General features: G+C 37.6%; 1 protein-coding gene across 2 annotated transcripts in view; it reads right to left on the minus strand.

Annotated features, from left to right (window-relative positions):
• The window catches only part of CDH8 (cadherin 8), a 395,613-nt gene that overhangs the window by 240,281 nt on the left and 135,059 nt on the right, over positions 1–20,273 (minus strand). For both annotated transcript variants that reach the window (XM_065925450.1, XM_065925449.1), the window contains exon 3: positions 17,294–17,588. In XM_065925450.1, the coding sequence (XP_065781522.1) occupies positions 17,294–17,588 (295 nt within the window). The remainder of the gene's footprint in view (positions 1–17,293; positions 17,589–20,273) is intronic.

A 20,273-nucleotide genomic window follows, 5' to 3' on the forward strand; every position in this document is an offset into this window, starting at 1 on the left:
CAATGAAGATTCTGCATGCTCCAACTAAGACCCAACACAGCCAAACAAACTTAAATAAAAATCAAAGTCTGTATGGGGGACAAGAAAATCCACATTGTGGAAAAGCTGAATGGAAATATGAATTGCTGTCTACACATATGAAAAAGCTAACTGAGCCATGCCCTTAGCACTGAATCAAGCAGCGGTAACAATGCTGGATTCAGATCATAAGGTCTTATTATTTCCCTTGCTGTATGGTCCCCTGAAAGGCCCCTCAGAGTGCGCTTGTGTCAAGTTGACTGGAGCTGTGAGGCACTGTAAGAGCAACTCTTAGGATGGATACTGGCACTTCTTTCATTTAACCTTGACATTGTAACTTGTTACCTACACACAATGTGTGAGAAATGTTTGATATTATTCCATTGTTACCGAATGGTATTAGCAGCCTTAATAATTACACTGGGAGAGCAATACAAAAAAAAAAAAAAAAAAAAAATCCTGGGGTGATTATCATTATTCAGATTCTGTCAAGGTGAGAAAAAGGACAATAAAGACATGTTCAGGAATGAATTTTGCCTTTGTTTTCCATCTTGATCAACCAGTTTTTCTTTAATACTAATTTTAAAAAAGAACAAAGCACAAAAGACTGTAGTAGGATCTGAGAATATAAATGGATAGAAGAGTGACACTCCACTCAGCATGAAGAGTCTTTTTTCAGGCTGAACTCAGAATATTCCTTCTCTCATTGTCTCCTTCTCGTTCAGGTTAAGGAGATGCATAGTCCTTTCACAAGTCTGGCAGAAGGGCTATACCACTCCAATTCTAACTTTCCCAAGGATCTAAATTTCAGTTCTTTGTTTTTATATGGACAGCAGTCAAAGGCAGTAAAAGAAAAACAAACAAACACCCTCTTATTATATTAAGAAAACATGTGCCACATATCATTAATATCCATCCATACCATGCCTTGCCCTAAAGAGTCAGGATCTTTTACAAGGAAGACACAATGCTGATAGTCAACTCTCTAGGTTCATATAATGAGAAAACTGCACACCATTTGAGTGGGTATAAATATTTATCATTTTATACGTTGTTTATATAGCCAAGGAGAAAGATGTTTTTATAACTACTCTCTGAAAGGCCAGAACTCCTTGGAATAACTCCTCACAGGCACCCACAACATCCAGCAGACAATTTTAAATTTCATAGGAAATTTTTGCTTTTAAAAAGCCAACAATCCCTTGACCTGATCTTTTTTGAGTTGTCATACATGGAGAAACAGAAATAACATGGAAGTCAGAGATGGGGACTGTTTGAGACTTCATGTGTTCTTAGAGGGCTTCCCTTGTGGCTCAGCTGGTAAAGAATCCACCTGCAGTGTGGGAGACCTGGCTTCGATCCCTGGGTTGGGAAGATCCCTTGGAGAGGGAAAGGCTACCCACTCCAGTATTCTGGTCTGGAGAATTCCATGGATACAGTCCATGGGGTCACAAAGAGTCAGACACTACTGGGCGACTTTCACAGTGTACAGTGTGTTCCTAGAAGCAGAGACCAAGAAATCCAACACGAGAAGCACAACTTTTCTGTTTCTCTAATATTAGTATATATTATGAAAGGATGATGTGTACCAGATGGTGCCTAAGTTCACATATTTCCATGTTGAGTTACTTCGAAAGATACTATTTCATTATCTTCTCAGTCCTTATGGGAAATGCCTGGGGTTGAGTTAACTGAACTAGATTTGGTGAAATGTCTATCTGTACAGAAGACACCCTGTACATCTGAACAGAAGAAACCCTTCACAAACTGGCTGGTGGTTCTCCACACTGCCATCAGGGAGATGGTTCATTGCAAGGGAATCAACACAGATGGATTTGACTGACATTAGTTGGATGCTCACTACAACCTTGAAAGAAGAAGGGTCTCCATAGATGGTTGTTGACTACAAGATTTTCACTCCTGTATTCATTTTTTTTTTAGCATAGACTTTCAAAAAGCAGAAATAGGCAGAGTAACACTGGTAGTGACAGCTTGGTGAACAGTGTCCATGAACACATTTTCAAAGACTAGAAATAGGAGAACCCATTTTGACCAGAAGAATGGAAAATTTAAAAATCCTCTGGGGCAGCATTTCCAAAGGCACCAAGATCTGATAGCATTTTAAGACAATTCTTATTTACAGTGTGATCATTGGAACTCATACAAGCACATCCATTCATCTCTATATTAATGGATTTTTTCCTATGATTTCTCCCATTGTTTTGCCTGATAATGAATGAAGGATGTCTTTATAACATGCTTTAAATATTACTGATAGAGTTTTGTGGACAATATTTTGGTTAAATTGATTAAAATTAATAATAAAACTAAATACACTCTTACCGAAAAGATGTATTAGATATACTCCTCGGTATTTCAACTGAATTAAAAACTTATTTCAAAACAAAAACTGTACATGAGTGTTTAAAGCAGTTGTATTTATAATTACACAATGTTGGAAGCAATCAAAATATATTTCAATAGACAAAAGGATGAACAAACTATGGTAACCCATACAAAGGAATACTATTTAGTATATAGTGAGCACCGAAGAATTGATGATTTTGAACTGTGGTGTTGGAGAAGAGAGTCCTTGGACTGCAAGGAGATCCAACCAGTCCATCCTAAAGGAGATCAGTCCTGGGTGTTCACTGGAAGGACTGATGTTGAAGCTGAAACTCCAATACTTTGGCTACCTGATGCCAAGAGCTGACTCATTTGAAAAGACCTTGATGCTGGGAAAGATTGAAGGCAGAAGGAGAAGGGGATGACGAAGGATGAGATGGTTGGATGGCATCACCGACTCAATGGGCATGAGTTTGATTCAACTCCAGGAGTTGGTGATGAACAGGGAGGCCTGGCATGCTACAGTCCATGGGGTCACAAAGAGTCGGACACGACTGAGCTACTGAATTGGACTGATATACTATTTTATTATATTTACAGGATATTTTAGAAAAGACAAAGATATAAAGTCAATAGGGAGTTAGAGAATGAGGAAGTTAATAGGTAAAGTTCATGGCTTTCTTTAAGGTAGGAAAACTATTCCATCTCATAATGCAATGATAGACATGTGTCACAATGTACTTATCAAAATCAATAGCGCATGCCAAATTTAATACATGTAGACTTAAAAAAATCGGATGTGGGGTTTCCCACAATGGACTGAAAATTGTGACAAAATAATATATTACCACTGTATTTTAAAAACTCAAGTGTATAAATACATATCTCCACACATATTTGTCCTCCTTCTATCATCTGGGAGAGTCTAAAGCCAAAGACAACTTAGCAGCAACAAGTGCAATTAGCACACTTTGCTTCTAATGACCCCAACAAAAGGAACCAGGGCTCCTTGGAGACATAGGTAATTCTAGAAGTGGGGCAATAAATATACAAGATGAGCCTGAAGCACCATGCACGTAAGCAGGTGGATTCTCTGGTGGTGCAGTGGATAAGAATCTGCCTGCAAAGCAGGAGACCCCACTTCGATTTCTGGGTCATGAAGATCTCCCAGAGAAAGAAATGACAACCCACTCCAGTATTCTTGCCTGGAAAATCCCATGGACAGAGGAGCCTGGCAAGCTACTGTCCATGGGGTAGCAAGAGTCGGACACACTTAGTGACTAAACAACATTGATAATGTCACAAAATGTCAGTTTTCCTCCCCCAAACACTCTAACCCATTAGACAAATCTAAAATGAGGGAAATTCTACAAAAATACCTGACCAGTTCTCCCTACAAGTGTTAAAATGTAGTGTCAACATCGATTCATTGATTTTAACAAAGTTTACCACACTAATGTAAGATGTTAATATTGATAATAGTGAAATGTGGGTGTGAAGGTATACGGGGACTGTATTATAATTTCACAACCTTTCCATAAATCTAAAACTCAAATTAAAAATTTACTTAAAATGAAAAGAAGCTCCACACACTTAAGCATATGGTTTTTTATTTTTTTAAAATATCCCATAGCTGGGAACAGATATTTGTTCCATATGTATCCAGAGATGTGACCCTAAGTCAAGGCTTATACAGGGACATGATAATTCTAGAAGAGAGAACATTGGTATCCAATTTAATGAATCTCTGGTTTTGGATTTTGATCCTAGCTCCTCCTAATTAAGTTAATATGGCCACACTAAACCACATTAGTCTGCTAGGGGTGCCATAACAAACACTCCAGCCTAGGTGATTTCTACAACAGGAGTTAATTTTCATACAGTTCTAGAGGCTGGGAGTCCAAGCTCAAGGCGCTGGCAGGGCTGGTTTTTCCCGAGGTCTCTCCTTGACTTGCAGATAGCTGCTCTTTTTGCTGTCTTGTCACACAGCTGTCCTTCTGTTCATACGTGCCCCTGGAGTCTCTGTATCCAAATTCCTCCTTCTTGTAAGGACACCAGTCAAATTGGACCAGCACCTGCCCACAGGTCCTCACTTAATTTAAATCACCTCTTCAAGAGCCTTACCTCCAAATACAATCTCATTTGAAGGTCCTGGGAGTTAGAGCTCCAGTACATTAATTTTGTGAAATAGAACTCAGCCCACAACACAAATAAATTTATATCTATATTTTTCAGTAAAAATATGATAAAAACATGCAACCTACAATATATATAATTTTATATAATACATAATGTGCAATGGTAACACTAGACATTTATAATGCTCTTTTCTAAAAATCTACAGTGTTTTCCAAAGGACCCAGCCTACAACAGAAGCTAAATAAAGTGTATCTGTCATGGCTTTGTTCTCAATCAGTTTAGCTACACTGGCATTATTTTTCTAGAATTCCCTTTCCTACATTTGTCCTGGTTAGGTTTGGCATGAGCTTTTGCAGGCAGAAGTGGAGAAGGCAGACCCAGCGTCAGTGAAGGGCATCGGACACTGGGGCAGTGCATGCCTGACTCAGCATGTTCTCAAGCGCACCATGAGGACATGGAGCAGAATCCAGCTCACAGCTCCTTCAGCAGCTCTAGACTGTGCTCCTCCAGAATGTCCAAGTCCTGGCCCAGGTCCAGCCCTGCGACCAAGGGCATCAGCTTCTCCTGCAGGAATATTGAGGTGGGAGTGCCAGGCACAGGCTCCTTTTGGATTCCAGTGTATTCCTGGTCTCTTCCACTTCCCTTCCAGTTTTCTGTCCTGTCACCCAAGGCAGAGAGAAGAACTGGTCTATCAACTCTATTGTTGTATATAGTCTAATCTCTATAACAACTCCTTCCTTCCTCTGTGGACTGTTAGTTGCTCTGCACGCCTGATGGTGTTCAGTCCCTAAATTATGTCCGACTCTTTGCAACCCCATGGACTGCAGCAGGCCAGGTTTCCCTGTCCTTCGCTATCTCCCAGAGTCTGCTTAAACTCATGTCCATTGAGTCAGTGATGTCATGCAACCATCTTCTCCTCTGTCGCCCCCTTCTCCTCCTGCTCTCAATCTTTCCCAGCATCAGGGGCTTTTCCAGTGAGTCAGTTCTTGGCATCAGGTGGTCAAAGTATGGAGCTTCAGCATCAGCTCCTTCAATGAATATCCAGGGTTAATTTCCTTTAGGATTGACTGATTTGATCATGCTTGATGAGGAGCTCTTATTTTTACCCATCATAAGACTTTGAGCATATTTTAAGCGTGTGTGCCTCAGTTTTCTCTTATAAAGAATAAAAAGAATAAAATTCACTTCATAAGGTTGTTGTTAGGATCAAATTAATATACATGAATAGTGTGCTTGGCATTAACTTTTAAATATTAATCTCTGTGTAGTCCTAAAACAATTATTCATCATGCTAACCTTAAGTGACTAGCGTTGCTTTGGATTTCAGAAGAAACACATACCAACATCTCAACACCTATTTCAGAGACCTTTAGTTGGTGAATTTCCCCTCTCCTGCCCTCAGTGTTTTCTTGAACTCAAGCCACTCTTGCGGCTTGCAAGGATTCGTAATTGGTATATAATGATGAAATCCAGAAAGTCTGACATGGTTATAAAGAGAAGACTCCTTGGTGTCATGTTCCCTGAGAAAAAGAAAATGAATAAAATCATCTTCAACACTGGCACAAATATGATTATACTGACTTTAAAGTCTTCTAGTACAGACACCAGACACAAGGAAGAAAGCCTTGTTCGCCTAGAATCAGACATGAGTCTGAGACAATCCGTATGTTCTCACTTACAGCCTCGTAATATAACTATTTTTTTTAGGGTATCTAATTATAATATCAAATACACACACACATGCAAACTTGCATTTCTTTCCTCCATACATGTACACACTTAGCTTTATCCTCAGTTCTTTGAGCAGCTTGTGTATCTTCTTTACCCTTTTTTAATCTACAGGCATACTTCGTTTTATTATGCTTCACTTTATTGTGTTTCACAGATACTCCATGTTGGTTTTTTTTTTTTTTTTTTTTCAGATTTGAGGTATGTGGCAAGCCTATGCTGTCAGATGATGTTAGGTCAGCATTTTTTAGTAGTTTTTTAAAAATTAAAGTGTGTACACATTTTTAGACATAATGCTATTGTGCACTTAATAAATTACAATGTAGCATAAACATGACTTTTATATGCACTGGGAAACCAAAACATTTTGCAACTCGCTTTCTTGAAGCAGTCTAGTACCCAACTGGCAATATCTCTGAGGCATGCCTGTATTGATCTATGTGCTTATCTATGCATGTGACTATCCTGCCATTTAAATTTCATCATATTTTCCTCTACATAACATTACTGATAAGAATAGGAAAAATGGCACATATCGTAATTGTGATTGCTAATCAACCAAAGAATAAAAGCAATTTGGGCCTAAAACTCAAATAGCAATCTTCCAAGTCCAGTGAATCCAAAAAGCACAATTATTAAGTCCACTATGCACAAATGTAAAAATCAAAGAAATAATACTTAAAAATGTTCAAACTCTAGGAACCCCTACCAGCTCTGAGAGGTAAGGAAGGATGACATATGCTAAAAAGATATTGACAAAGGTGCCCCACATCCATTTTCAGCCAAGACTTCAGGATTTCACAAATGCGTGTTTCAGAGCTGCCCTGACATGAAGCGCGTCCCTTTCCCTGACAGACGAATGTGGGCAAAGGCTGAACTCTATATGCTTTTTCTCTCTAGCCCCTTTTAATTCATGATTTTCTGAAATGGGTATGTAACAAAAACTCGTAACACTGTAGGTATTGATGCTAATTCACAGAGCTCTAGACACAAGCATGGCTTGAATAACTTAAGAATAATTTGCCCTTTTGCCTCAAAAAATCAATAAATGTGTTGAATCCTAAAATATCCATTCTTATTAATATATGAGGACAAAGAGATAGAAAGACAACAGGATCATGGGACTGTCTGGGTAGAATTCCATCTGTGTTTCTCAAACTTCCATCTACAATACAATGCTTTTTGTTGTTATTGAGTGTTTTGATTTTCCTTATAAGTGCAGGTTTACTGATATGAGAATATCTTTCAGTATTTCAAGTACTAGAAGATTATTTGAATCAGAAGCAGTAGATGTCTCATCTTTTCAGAAGGGTTCAGGGTAGACTTGGATAAAGTATTATTCACCATAGAAAATTTAACAACAGGGAAGTGGGTGTAATTTTCAGAGAGGTTACCCAATGTATCCAGAAATAGAAAAATCAAAAATCTGAGTAGATGGACTTCCCTGGTGGTCCAGTGGTTAAGAATAAGCCTGCCAATACAGGGGATGTGCGTTTGATCCCTGGTCCAGGAATAGTCCACATACCGCAGGTCAACTAAGCCCATGCGCTTCAAGTACTGAGCCCATGTGCCCAACTAGTGAAGCCCGTGCACCCTAGAGCCCGTGCTCCCCAACAAAAGAAGCCACTGCAATGAGAGGCCCACACACCACAGCTAGAGAGTAGCCCACGCTTCCCATAACTAGAGAAAGCCAGCACACAATGAAGATCGAGCACAGCCAAAAATAATAAAATAGATAAATAAAGCTTAAAAAATGCAAGTAGAAGACATATTTCTGAAGAGCTTAAAGAAACAATATTAGGATAATTAAACTGAGTTTAATCTGATAATCAAATTGAGTTTCATTGTGAATGAGCACAGGGGAAAATCGGAGGGAAAAAATAAAAGGGAAAGAAACAGAAAGTCAGCTTTAGCTACTGTTATGAATAGGCTGGGAATCCATTGTATAATTGGGATATTGAGCGAATGACCTGGTTGATATGGACAGGTTGATCTCAAAGCTGCCTCCACTCAGATATTGAAAATGCTGAGTCAAAGGTTTAATTTTAATCTTCTAAATCACCAATTCAAATTAAGAGATACTCATGAATGGGAGAGACAGGTCTCTAAATTAATCCCATCTCACAGAGAATTCCACTCTGTTCACCAGTTGGGATGGAGTTAACGACAGTCTGTTTCCAATAGGTTCAAGTTTCAGGTTATTATGGAATTATTGAAATATATTTTATGTAATATTCTATTATATAGAACAACAGTGACACCAATATTACAACTTGTAAAATCAAATGAGGTATCTGTAAGATTCTCTTTTGATTTATACCATTCTGAAAAAAAATTTACTGGCTAGTGATTGAGAATTCATCTTTAGAAAGAATTCAAAGATTTCTGGTGTTTACATGAAATTCCTAAGTTAACAGACCAAATCAACAAGAAGAGACCATTGAAAATGTCCAGTTTATGTTGGCAATGAAACCCCGAAATAGAATTGGGTCTGGAGTTCCTGAGGCAGCCCTAAAATGAGTAGTTCTATAATTTTAACTATTTTCAAAGTGACTCTAGAAGGTAGATTTCTATATAATTTTAACAACTTCCCTAAGCTATCCTATAGGAGAAGGAAATGGCAGCCCACTCCAGTACTCTTGCCTGGAGAATCCCATGGACAGAGGAGCCTGGCAGGCTACAGTCCAGGGGGTTGTAAGAGTCAGACACGACTTAGCAACTAAACCACCACCACAAGTTATCCTAACTGCATTCACATATTTGGGTTGATATTTAGCCTACAGAACATTAAAATTAAAGATATCAGGATTATAAGTTGACCAAAAAATGTAAGAATCCCATTAGGGACAGTACAATAAATTGACTGTATATTGTTATCCTTAATTGATTCATAAAATGTCCCCTTACAGTTTAGAGAGTACATAGGAGTAAGCATTAAAGCAAAATTTGATGGAAGGAGTTTTCTCTTCACAGAAGGCTTTCAAATAAACCTTGTTTATATCCCCATCATTATATGCCAATCTTGTTCTTAGCCACCATATAGAAATAACAATGCCTTTAGGAAGACTAAGTGGTTTCAGGTACCTCTCACAGTTCATTGCCAGTAACTTTCCCATTTGTATGCTCCAGTAATTTCTAAGCCATAGATCAATTAGGGAGACCTGTGGGTACAACCGAAATCTGCATATCAGAAATCACTGCTGCAATTTTATCATAAGATATAAGAAAACATTCAGTTACTATACCAACTGTCTTGCAGTCCCTGGGGTCACAAGTGTCAGACATGACTCAGCAACCGAACAAGAACAACGTAGGCACCTTCCTTCTGCGGAACAGAAGCTACACAGTCCTCTCCCTTCCTGGAGCCTGGGAACCACAGCTGCTACAGACGCTCATGGCAGGTAGGGCAGCTGCATCTCTTTGAGAAGTGTTTATTTCAATCTTCGTGATTTCCCGCCCATGTTTTCCTACAGAATTTCAATTTTGTTCGTCACTCTGAATCAAATAAGACAAGAACGATAATCAAATCCATCAAGATATGTTTTTCTCTTTCTCACTTTGCATCTCTCCTTTAAAATAGAGAAATGCTACCGAATCTTTTCAAAATCGAGCCAAGAGAGAGAAGGAAAATCATCACCTCCACAATAGAAAAAAGATGTATGTTAGATTTAAGACAGTTTGTCAGTATGAACATCCTTTGATCTTTCAAGCTTCTGTGACATAAACTGCTTCTTTAATAATAAAAAATATGAAAATGAATTTCTAATTATTAATTGAGGAAACTTCTTTTTATGGGATGAAAATATCTATCAGGCAGTGACAAGAATAACAAGCTAATGCATGTAAGCTAGAGTCATCATAATTTTTAATTTGCTCTTTAGAAATTGTAAATTTGACTATTTAGCTGCATGCTACATTAACATGTGACCTAACATGGATTCAAAATTCTCTTCTCATTAGACACGTGTTTTTAAAACTTTTATAGTATAAAATTATGCAGTTTTGCAAGATACTTTTTAAAAATAGTTTCTGGGATCATATAAATGTCTGAATCTCCAAAAGGGCATAAAATATGAATTTATCAAATTCTTATATATTAATGCTTTAAGCAGTCTGATGTATGCAAATCATTTCACTTTCTTTAATTCAGTGTTTACCAATTAACTTTGATTTTTTTCAGTAAATCTATTTTGAGCACAGGTTGGAGCCATTTCCGTAGGTCTGATGTACCATAAATACAACTGAAATACACAAGAGAATAGAATTTGAGAGTATCATATAGCTTCCTGCCTCCATTCCTGACTGCCTGCCACCTAACAGTTCATTCCAAAAGCCATTAAGTATGGCTGGCGAGGTAAGAATTCACAGAAAGGCAGGAAGGTAGAGGTAGTGAAACAGCGATAAACGTTTGTGTCAGGGAGTCAGGGGATGGGCAGAAGAGCAAATGAAAATCACTTACTACAGCAGTGAGGGGTGATACTAACACCAAATACATCAAGTGAAAAGGAACAGGGCTCTCACTATTGGAGAAAAAGAAACAATTAGAATGAACCTTGTGGTGTTGCTTTGTCATTGGAGGTATAGAGGTGAACTCATGGAGGTCTAGATCTGATCCTTTTGCTATAAAAACACTTTATTAGGACAACTGGAGACATCTGACTGAGGTTGACGCATCCACTAACAATGGTGTATCACTATTAATTTCCTAATTTTGATGGCTGTATTGTGCTTGTGTAGAAAATCATCCATGTGGCAAAGACTGATTGAAGAATCTCACGGTGATGGGGTATCATCTCAGCAATGCACCCTCTAAAAGTTGAGGAAACATTAATTTGGACTATAACTGCACCTTCTCTCTAAGATTAAATGTATTCCAAATTAAAGATGATGAACAACACAAAAGAAATAGCCTGTATTTTACATGGGCCGTCTTCCAAAAGAGGATTTGAAGATGTTTACCATAATAAAGGGCTTCCCAGGTGGTGCTACCAGTAAAGAACCCACCTGCCAATGCAGGAGACATAAGAGACACGGGTTTCATTCCTGAGTTGGGAAGATCTTCTGGAGGAGGGCATGGCAACCCACTCCAATATTCTTGCCTGGGGAATCCCCATGAACAGGGGAGCCTGGTGGGCTGCAGTGCATGGGGTTGCAAAGAGTCAGACACAACTGAAGTGACTTAGCACACATACATGCATCAAAAAAAGAACAAAATCACAAAGAAAAGACATGCTAATAATAATAAGAGAAGACAGGAGAGTGAGAATAACGCATAGAACAGACAACACTGAAACTGTTCTCAAATGTTAACACTTTACCTTTGGCTGAGTCACTGTTTCAAGTAGAGTAAGTCCCCTTGCATATTATGTACTGACATTCATAACCTCTATAGTTATGAGCCTTTGCAAAGCAATGAGATTTTCCTTTCCAAAATATATTTTACTAAGGAACCTCTTGACCTTCTGATTTTTTGATTAATATTTTTTGATGGAGAGTGCATTCTCTTTTACAGTCACCACCAGGAAATCCAGAGTCAATCCCAGTTATTCTCTTTAGTTTTTACTTTAATATTAATAACACTTCAGCCCCAGTTATTCACCAAATGGCTCTCAATTAATTTTACTGTGATTTGAATTTCTATGTGATATATTGTTCGTATATTTTTAACATGCTGATAGTCCTATTTTAAAAACTGTATAAGATCTCACCCATACATCTCTTTGTCCAACTCCTGTCCTCTTTGTCCAGCTCCTCATTTAATTTGGAAAGTATGCTAACCTAAAGAGCTCTTCCACTTTGGAAAAACAGTAACTATTATTAATAGGCAACAGAATCATTAGGCAGTGGAATCATAGAACATATATAAATGAAGTTCTCCAGAGATATTATCAAAGTTTAGTATAGCATACTGGTTAAAACCTTGGAAAGAAGAGCCAGATACCTGGATTCAATCCCAGCTCCTCCATTTAATATCTCAGTTTGGATTAGCTATTATTTCCCCCACTTTTCTGATTAAAAATAATGAATAGAAAAGGTAATATCAGTACTAATGTTAAAAGACTGTTGTGAATATTGCAAGCTTTTAACAGCATTGGGAATATAGCAACTTTTTAATACACACTGATCACCAATAGAGAAGCCTTGAATCTCAAAGAAAACTAAGAAAACCTCCAGTTTATGTTTACGTTTATGTAACTTTGCACTCAACAACGCATTCATTCATGCCAGCTCAAGTCCTACTTGACTTTCTCATCCATCCTTTATCTCCATCTTTACTAATATACCCTTTAGAATAAAATAGGGTTCATTCTAATGTGTGCAATTGTGAAACATAAAAAATTAAGGCTTCTTAAGCAACTTTTCATTGACTAAGGTATTCACAGGGCTTCCCTCATAATTCAGGTGGTAAAGAATCTGCCTGCAATGCAGGAGACCCCAGTTCAATTCCTGGGTCAGGAAGATCCTCTGGAGAAGGGATAGGCTACCCACTCCAGTATTCTTGGGCTTCCTTGGTGGCTCAGTTGGTAAAGAATCCACTTGCAATGCAGGAGACCTGGGTTTGATCCCTGGATTGGGAAGATCCCCTGGAAAAGGAAATAGCTACCCACTCCAGTATCCTGGCCTGGAGAATTCCATGTACAGTATAGTCCATATAGTCGAGGGTTGCAAAGAGTCAGACATGACTGAGCAACTTTCACTTCACTTTCAAGACATTCATACTATATACACAACTTATTGAATCATACTAGCAAAAGCAGCTCAAAGATGGATGTTTGTAAAGAAACAAGTATCAACTGAGCACCAACTCAATGGCTATGCCAAGGAATTCAAGTACAATCATTGAATTTTTCCATACATATTTTCTTAGGTAGGGATTCTTATGCATACTACACAGATAGAGAAGGTGAGGCTTAGATGGGTTATATCACTAATGCAGGTAGAAAGCAGATTTGCAGACAAATTATCTGAGATTCTATTTCCAAGCTAAATACAGAGTTCATTTTACCTGAACCCAGGTGTGGACACAAGAGACGAGGGTTTGATCCCTGAGTTGGGAGGATTCCCTGGAGTAGGAAATAGCAACCCACTCCAGTATCTTGCCTGAAAAATTCCAAGGACAGAGGATTCTGGTGGGCTACAGTCCACGGGGTAGCAGAGTCAGACGCAACTCAGCACAGATGTGAACACACAATCAAGGTTTACAATCCTTCACTCCAATATCCAATAGCATAAAAATATTTAAAGTGTCTGGAACTTATTAAGTGTGGGCAAATTTTCATTGAAAAACTAACTTCAACCTTGCTAGCTTGGGATCCACAGTAAAAATCAGACAAGCTCACACATCGCTCTTTACGCAGTATTGCTATAAAAGTGAATTCTCATCAAGTTCTGAAATAAACAGTAGAATATAAAAGAGCTCTGCCTCCAGTTTCCAAATAAGATAGTTCTAAAATAATTTGGCTGCCATTTGGGCAAATATATATGTGTGTTTTGTCTTGACAGCCTGTCAACTGGCAGACAGTTCTGGAATATCACATTCATTTCAATGTAATATTGGTAAATTTCTCAATTAGAATTTTATTTTTCACTCTCTGCAACAATGAAATCCCCCAGTCCTTGCTGGCATTCTTCAGGGTGTTCAGGTGCAGGTGTTGGCATTTCTGCAGTAGCAAAGGAAGAAAAATGAAAGAAGGCAGGTAGGGAGGGAAGAGACAGGCTGGAAGAGAACAGTGGTAATGGGGAGAGAACAGAGATAGGCGCTGACCTTCATCCTGATATTCACCTTCATGAGAAATGAAGGGAATAATTCACACTTGACAATAAAATAGTGCCGCTGCCTCTTCCTCCTTTAACCAGAGAGGCTGGAGTCAAACAGAAACCAGATACCCGATGCATAAAATTGATACAGAGGAAAAGTCCACAGGTAATATGGGAATGAGATTAATAAAAATAATTTTATAAACCACAACTACCAATTATTGAACACTTCTTTACATTATGGCATGCCTTTACCTTCTATTTTATCATATCAAAAAATGAAAGCAAGATAGAAGTTATCTTTGCACTGTGGCCAAGGGAAATAAGCAACAGTTTCACCTCCTTGAATTTCAAAGTCGAGCAGATAATAAGGGATAGAACCAGGATTCAAAATTTCATCCATTTGGTTTCAAAACCCACTCTTTCAACTGCAGCATATTCCATGTGGTTTTCAGCAGAGATGTAACAAGCTAAGCATTTTTAAAATAACTATGTAAGTTGGTGTAGATTATTTCTTTTATAAAGAAATACTATACTATATTATGTATATATAGTATAGTATTGAGCAGTATAAATATAGTATAAATACTATATTTATAAAGAAATACTATACTATATTGCTATACTCTTACAAAGAAAAATCTTTTAGATAGAGGAACAATGTATAAGTGCACATACACATTGCGTTATATAGCTAATAATATCTTTAAATTCCTTTCCTTAGCTGAAATTGACCATGAAGTTTGTAGAAGTTTGTATTTTATTTTTTTCCCTCAGCATATTTATCAGGGGCATGACTCATACACACAGGAATGGAAGTGGAAGCCACTGACACATCTACAATAAATAGGTATAGACTTGGCCATTAAAGATGTAGAAATTATAATAATGAAGGAAAAAATAGCAGCTTTCTGTTGATCATTTATTAGTAATTAAGATTAAGTATTCTCTATGTAGGGCTTCCAGGTTGGCCCAGCAGTAAAGAATTAATCTGCCAATCCAGGAGACGTGGGTACTCTCCCTGGATCAGGAAGATGCCCTGGAGAAGGAAATGGCAACCCACTCCAGTATTCTTGCCTGGGAAATCTCATGAGCAGAGGAGCCTAGCAGGCTACTGTGCATGGGGTCATAAAGAATTGAACATGACTTAGCAATTAAACAATAACAATTCTGTATGTATTGCAAGTGGTAATAGTCCTTTAAAATCACCTTACACTAACAGAGACAGACTCATAAACTTAGAGATCAAATTTATGGTCGCCAGGGGAATAAACGAGGGATGGGATAGTTTGGAAGTTTGGCGGACAGGTACACACTGCTATATTTAAGATGGATAACCAAGAAGGAACTACTTACAGCACATGGAATTCTGCTCAATGTTACGTGGCAGCCTGGAGGGGAGGGGAGCTTGGGGGAGGATGAATACACGTGCATGTATGGCTGAGTCCCCTTCGCTGTTCCACCTGACACTATCACAACACTGTCAATCATCTATGCCTCAATATACAATAAAAAGTTTTTTTTTAAAGATGGATTAGGCAAGTTCTCTGCCCTAAATAACTTGATGAAATAAGAAGCAAATAAAAAGAAAGAAAAAAATATAGTATTTCTCAGCTCCTGTTTACCTGTCAGAATTTAAAAGAAGTATGAACATGAAGGTGTTTTTGATTGTTCGTGGGTTCCTTTCTGCTGTAGTAGTGATGGAAGAGAGAGAACTTTCTGTTAGAAATCCCTAGAAGTCTCCCACAAACTTTTCCTAGAAAAAGTGTCATTTCAGCCTACCATAGAGGAGTGATTTGATTTTGATAAGAAGAAAAAAAATACATAAAAGTTGGATTCTTTACACAAGAAATAGACAAAATAGAGTCTTGGTAGAAGAAATACACTGGTAAGATGGGAACACCTGAGGCCAATTCTGATTTGCTGCTGCAATCGGTGCATCTACCAAAGTTATAGTGTAGGTTAAAAAATAAGAGATCAAATGAAGCCTAGCTATTTACCTAATTGGGGTTTTTTATTTGTATCTCTATTTGTGTGTGTTTTTTTATCACATTATGTTCACCTACTTATAATTTATGTTATTTTGCTGCATAGACTATAGGTTGCCTTAAATGCAGTTTGAAACAAACCAGGGTATCCATTCTATCCACTGTATGCTTAGAAATGATTTTGGTGCTCTTCGCCCTGGATCTTGGATTCTGTCTACTGCTTTTGTCAGACAAGGAGGAGTTCTAAAATTCCTTTTCATTCTAGTATAAAGTCCCGGGTCAGGAATTCCTGTATCAAGGCCAGAGTCTGGGGATGAAGTGAAGTGAAAGTCACTCAGTCATCCAACTCTGCAACCCCATGGACTGTAGCCTGCCAGGCTCCTCTGTCCATGGAGTTCTCCAGGCCAGAATACTGGAGTGGATAACTGTTCCCTTCTCCAGGGAATCTTCCCAACCCAGGGATCAAACCTAGGTGATTGCATTGCAGGTGGATTCTTTACCATCTGAGCCGCCAGGGAAACCTGAGAATACTGGACTGGGTAGTCTATCCCTTCTCCAACAGATCTTCCCAACCCAGGAATCGAACTGTTGTCTCTTGCATTGCAGCCAGATTCTTTACCAGCTGAACTACCAGATAATACTGATTTGGGGATAAATAAGCAAATACCAAAAAAAGGGAAGAAAAAGGTAGAAAACCGTGTTTTGGAATAAATGTTGTTCTGTGGAGTATAATGAATACTTCACAAAAAGTGGGAGTGAGTCATTGGTGATAGCAAGGATTCTTTTAAAAGTTCAGTCCAAGTAAGATGAGCATAACACACAAGTCCCTAGTAGCTGATTTCCTAATCCACTCTAGACTCTACCCACCAGCTCAATGCAATATCTGGCTGACTACAGACCTGGACGGTTTTCTACTTCTCTATGTGCTATATCTGCATGTGAATACACACAAACAAATAATTAAACATCAAGCAAATATCAATAGGATTAGTCTGGCATGTTGGAACAAATCTTGATAAATCCGCTTCAGTAACAATACTCGAACTCCAGGTCTATGAGAGGAATACAAATTCAGCCTATTGAAGTACTGTCGTGCAAGGAGAGAGATTTTAATAAAACTGCTTCGTCAGTTCCTATTACTCAGGGACTAAAGCTATTGAGCTGTGGAACTGAGGCCAAAAATGGGGATTTGGAAATGCAAATTAGAGATAAGACGGTAATAAATGTCTCTTATTCAATCACACACTATCCCTGATGCCAAAAGCTATTTTAAAGATGATTGTTAACAGTTCTGTGAAAAATGGAAGCATACATACCCAAAATGGACATCTCTGGCACGGTGGCATGGTAGGGTCCATTGAGAAACTCTGGGGCATTGTCGTTGATATCTTGGACTTTAATAATAAACTCAGAAGGAGGCTCAAGAGGCTTATTTGTCTCCCAGTCCACTGCTTGAGCTGTTAGGGTGTACTCAGCTTTTTCCTCTCGATCAAGTCTTTTTATAGCATGGATATCTCCTGTTACGTCATTTATTTGAAAGATAGTCCCAGCTCCATCGCCTGACAGGATGTATTTGATTTTTTTGCTCCCAGGATCCAGGTCTGTGTGTAGCTAAAATGAAAGGGGACATTGGTTAGTGATGTGGCAATTTGCAAAGTATGTTTTAACTACCTCATGTTTCAATATAAAGTTGTTTCTTTCTACATTGATTATAACTTCATCAATTTCTGCCAATAGTAGCTGCACAGAGAGTCTGTGCAACCCTCTGTATATCAAGTAAAGTAATGAGAGTCAAATACATTTGAATGCCTCTAAAACATACTCTGGCCTGTTCGGTATAAATTGATATACATTTGCAATGATAAAAAAAATTGAGCAGAAAACATTAAAGTATATGTGCTCCTTCAATTTATTCATATATTTACTTGTTTAGTATGAACTGATGTGCAATTAGAATGATAAAAAGATTGATAAAAATATATAAAAATGTATGCATTCTTTTCAATTTGTTAATATATTTAAAGATTATTATTGTTAGCTATTTTTATGGGCTACTATCTGTGTGCCAAAAACTGTGTGAATCACTTTTCATGTACTAATTCTTTTTATTTTTTCCAAAAGTCATTGAATTAGAATATTCCATATGAAACACGAGAAAAGGGAAGTTTGAGAAGGTATATTGTAACATCTCCACAGTTTCTATTTGATAGAAACAAGTGCAGCAGGCCTAAAGTTCAACTCAGCTCTGGCTGCTATATTCAAAACGCTGACATAATTCTAACAATCTGATGGATATTAAGACCTTATGTTTGTGTAAGTTTTTTTTCCCCTTTGATTTGTATAATTCTTCTAGTCCAGGAAAATTATTCCCATTTTGCAAAGATGACTGAGGCCAGACTATGGGAGCATATTTTCCAGAAATGGGACTTCTTTGAGAAATAAAATCTTTGCAGCAGGAATTCAGCTCCATTTTCAATCATGGCAACAAGTATTTACTGAACACTTACTCTGCCTGAAACATTTTGGTATGTACCGGGGAGAACAGAACCCCAAAATTTCACATTCTATTCTCAGGAGGGAAACAAAAGTGTTCTGATATATGGTGCTATTTCTTTATACTATACAGACTCCTATTAAAAAATAAAATAAAACAAGAATATATATTTTTAATTCGCATTTTTAAAAGGAAAATTCATTGGATTATAGTTTTAAAATATTGCTTAAATGCACATATTTTCAGTTAAACACAATTATTTAAATGCCAATATAATTAGTTCTTGGGCTTCCCTGGTGGCTCAGATGGTAAAGAATCCGCCTGCAATGCAGGAGACCTGAGCTCGATCCCTGGGTTGGGAAGATCCCCTGGAGGAGGGCACAGCAACCCACTCCAGTGTTCTTGCCTGGAGAACCCCCATGGACAGAGGAGCCTGGCGGGCTACAGTCCATGGAGGTGCAAAGAGTCAGACACGACTGAGCGACTAAGCACGCGTGCATAGTTAGTTCTTGCATCATGAGATTTCTAAATACCTGTTCCTTAAAATATATATGTATATATTGAAGAAAAAAAGTCTTGTGCAAAGAAACTCCTAGAAACTCAAAAGGCATTGCGTTCTCTTGGGATCACTTTTTATTCAGAACAGATTTTATCACTTTCTTTGCCAATTTAAATTTTATTTAGCTACTCAATAAATGAAAAGATTATACAAAAGACATAAAACAGCAACGAAGTGTCCAAATGCATCTAGATCTCCTATTTTACTTCTGAATATTTTAAAAAGTTACAGCATAAGATTACATCAAATATTTATTGAACCTCAAATTGTATCCATTTCATTTATTGTACTAAACTTATTAACAAGAGGAAATATTGAAATGCCACTTTATCTTAATGAATGTGGGAATATAATTCATTAATGTGCTATTAATCCTAATTTATGATCATTTTAATTTATGTGCATTTTAATACTCTATTAGCATTTTTATTAAAAAAGAAAAATTTGAATAAAGTATGATTCATGGATGTTCCCATTCATATACATGCATTCCTGAGACTCAGAATGTATTGACATGTGTCACTCTTGCCCATCACAGTTTTGCTATCAAAAATTAAGTCATTCAAAATACTGTTATTATTTATGTTAGAACTTATTTGTACCATATTTTCCATACATTTATCAACAGCCTCTGATTAGTAAATCATATCATATTCTTAGATGTTGGTGGTCCTTTGTATTTAGAAGTAACTGAGAGAGAAGGGAACAGCATAGGTTTTGAAAAAACAGTAAGCTAAGACTCAGATCTCTCTGACTACGTGAACTGAAGAAATTAACACATTTGTTTGGGCTTCAGTTACTTTGCCTCTAATATGGAGATAAGACACCTATTTTGCAGAATTGGTTTTATAATCTGAGATGATCTATTAGAAAAACAGAAAAATTAAAAGTGAACTGTACAATAACTGAAGCTGTTTCTACTTCATAACATCCTCAACTATATACAACTATCTGAAAACACTATAATAAAGCTAACTGCAAGCTGAGTGAAAAGTTCCCAAAATTCCATCCTGGAAAAATGGAGAGAAAAGCTCTGTGTACACAGCAAACACTGTGTACTTCCCCTTCTGGAAAATTATTGTTAGCAAATCTCAGCAAAATCCAGAGCCCTCATGATCTTAAAAGGCAGAGTATTGTGCTTCCATATTCATTCCTTTCATCCTGTTATTAATATTGGCACACACACTTGCACATGGCTCATTGAAGTAACCAACTTGACATTACAAATAAAGACCTGTGGGTG

Source organism: Muntiacus reevesi, chromosome 2 (genome assembly GCF_963930625.1).
Source record: "Muntiacus reevesi chromosome 2, mMunRee1.1, whole genome shotgun sequence".
Taxonomy (NCBI): Eukaryota; Metazoa; Chordata; class Mammalia; order Artiodactyla; family Cervidae; genus Muntiacus; species Muntiacus reevesi.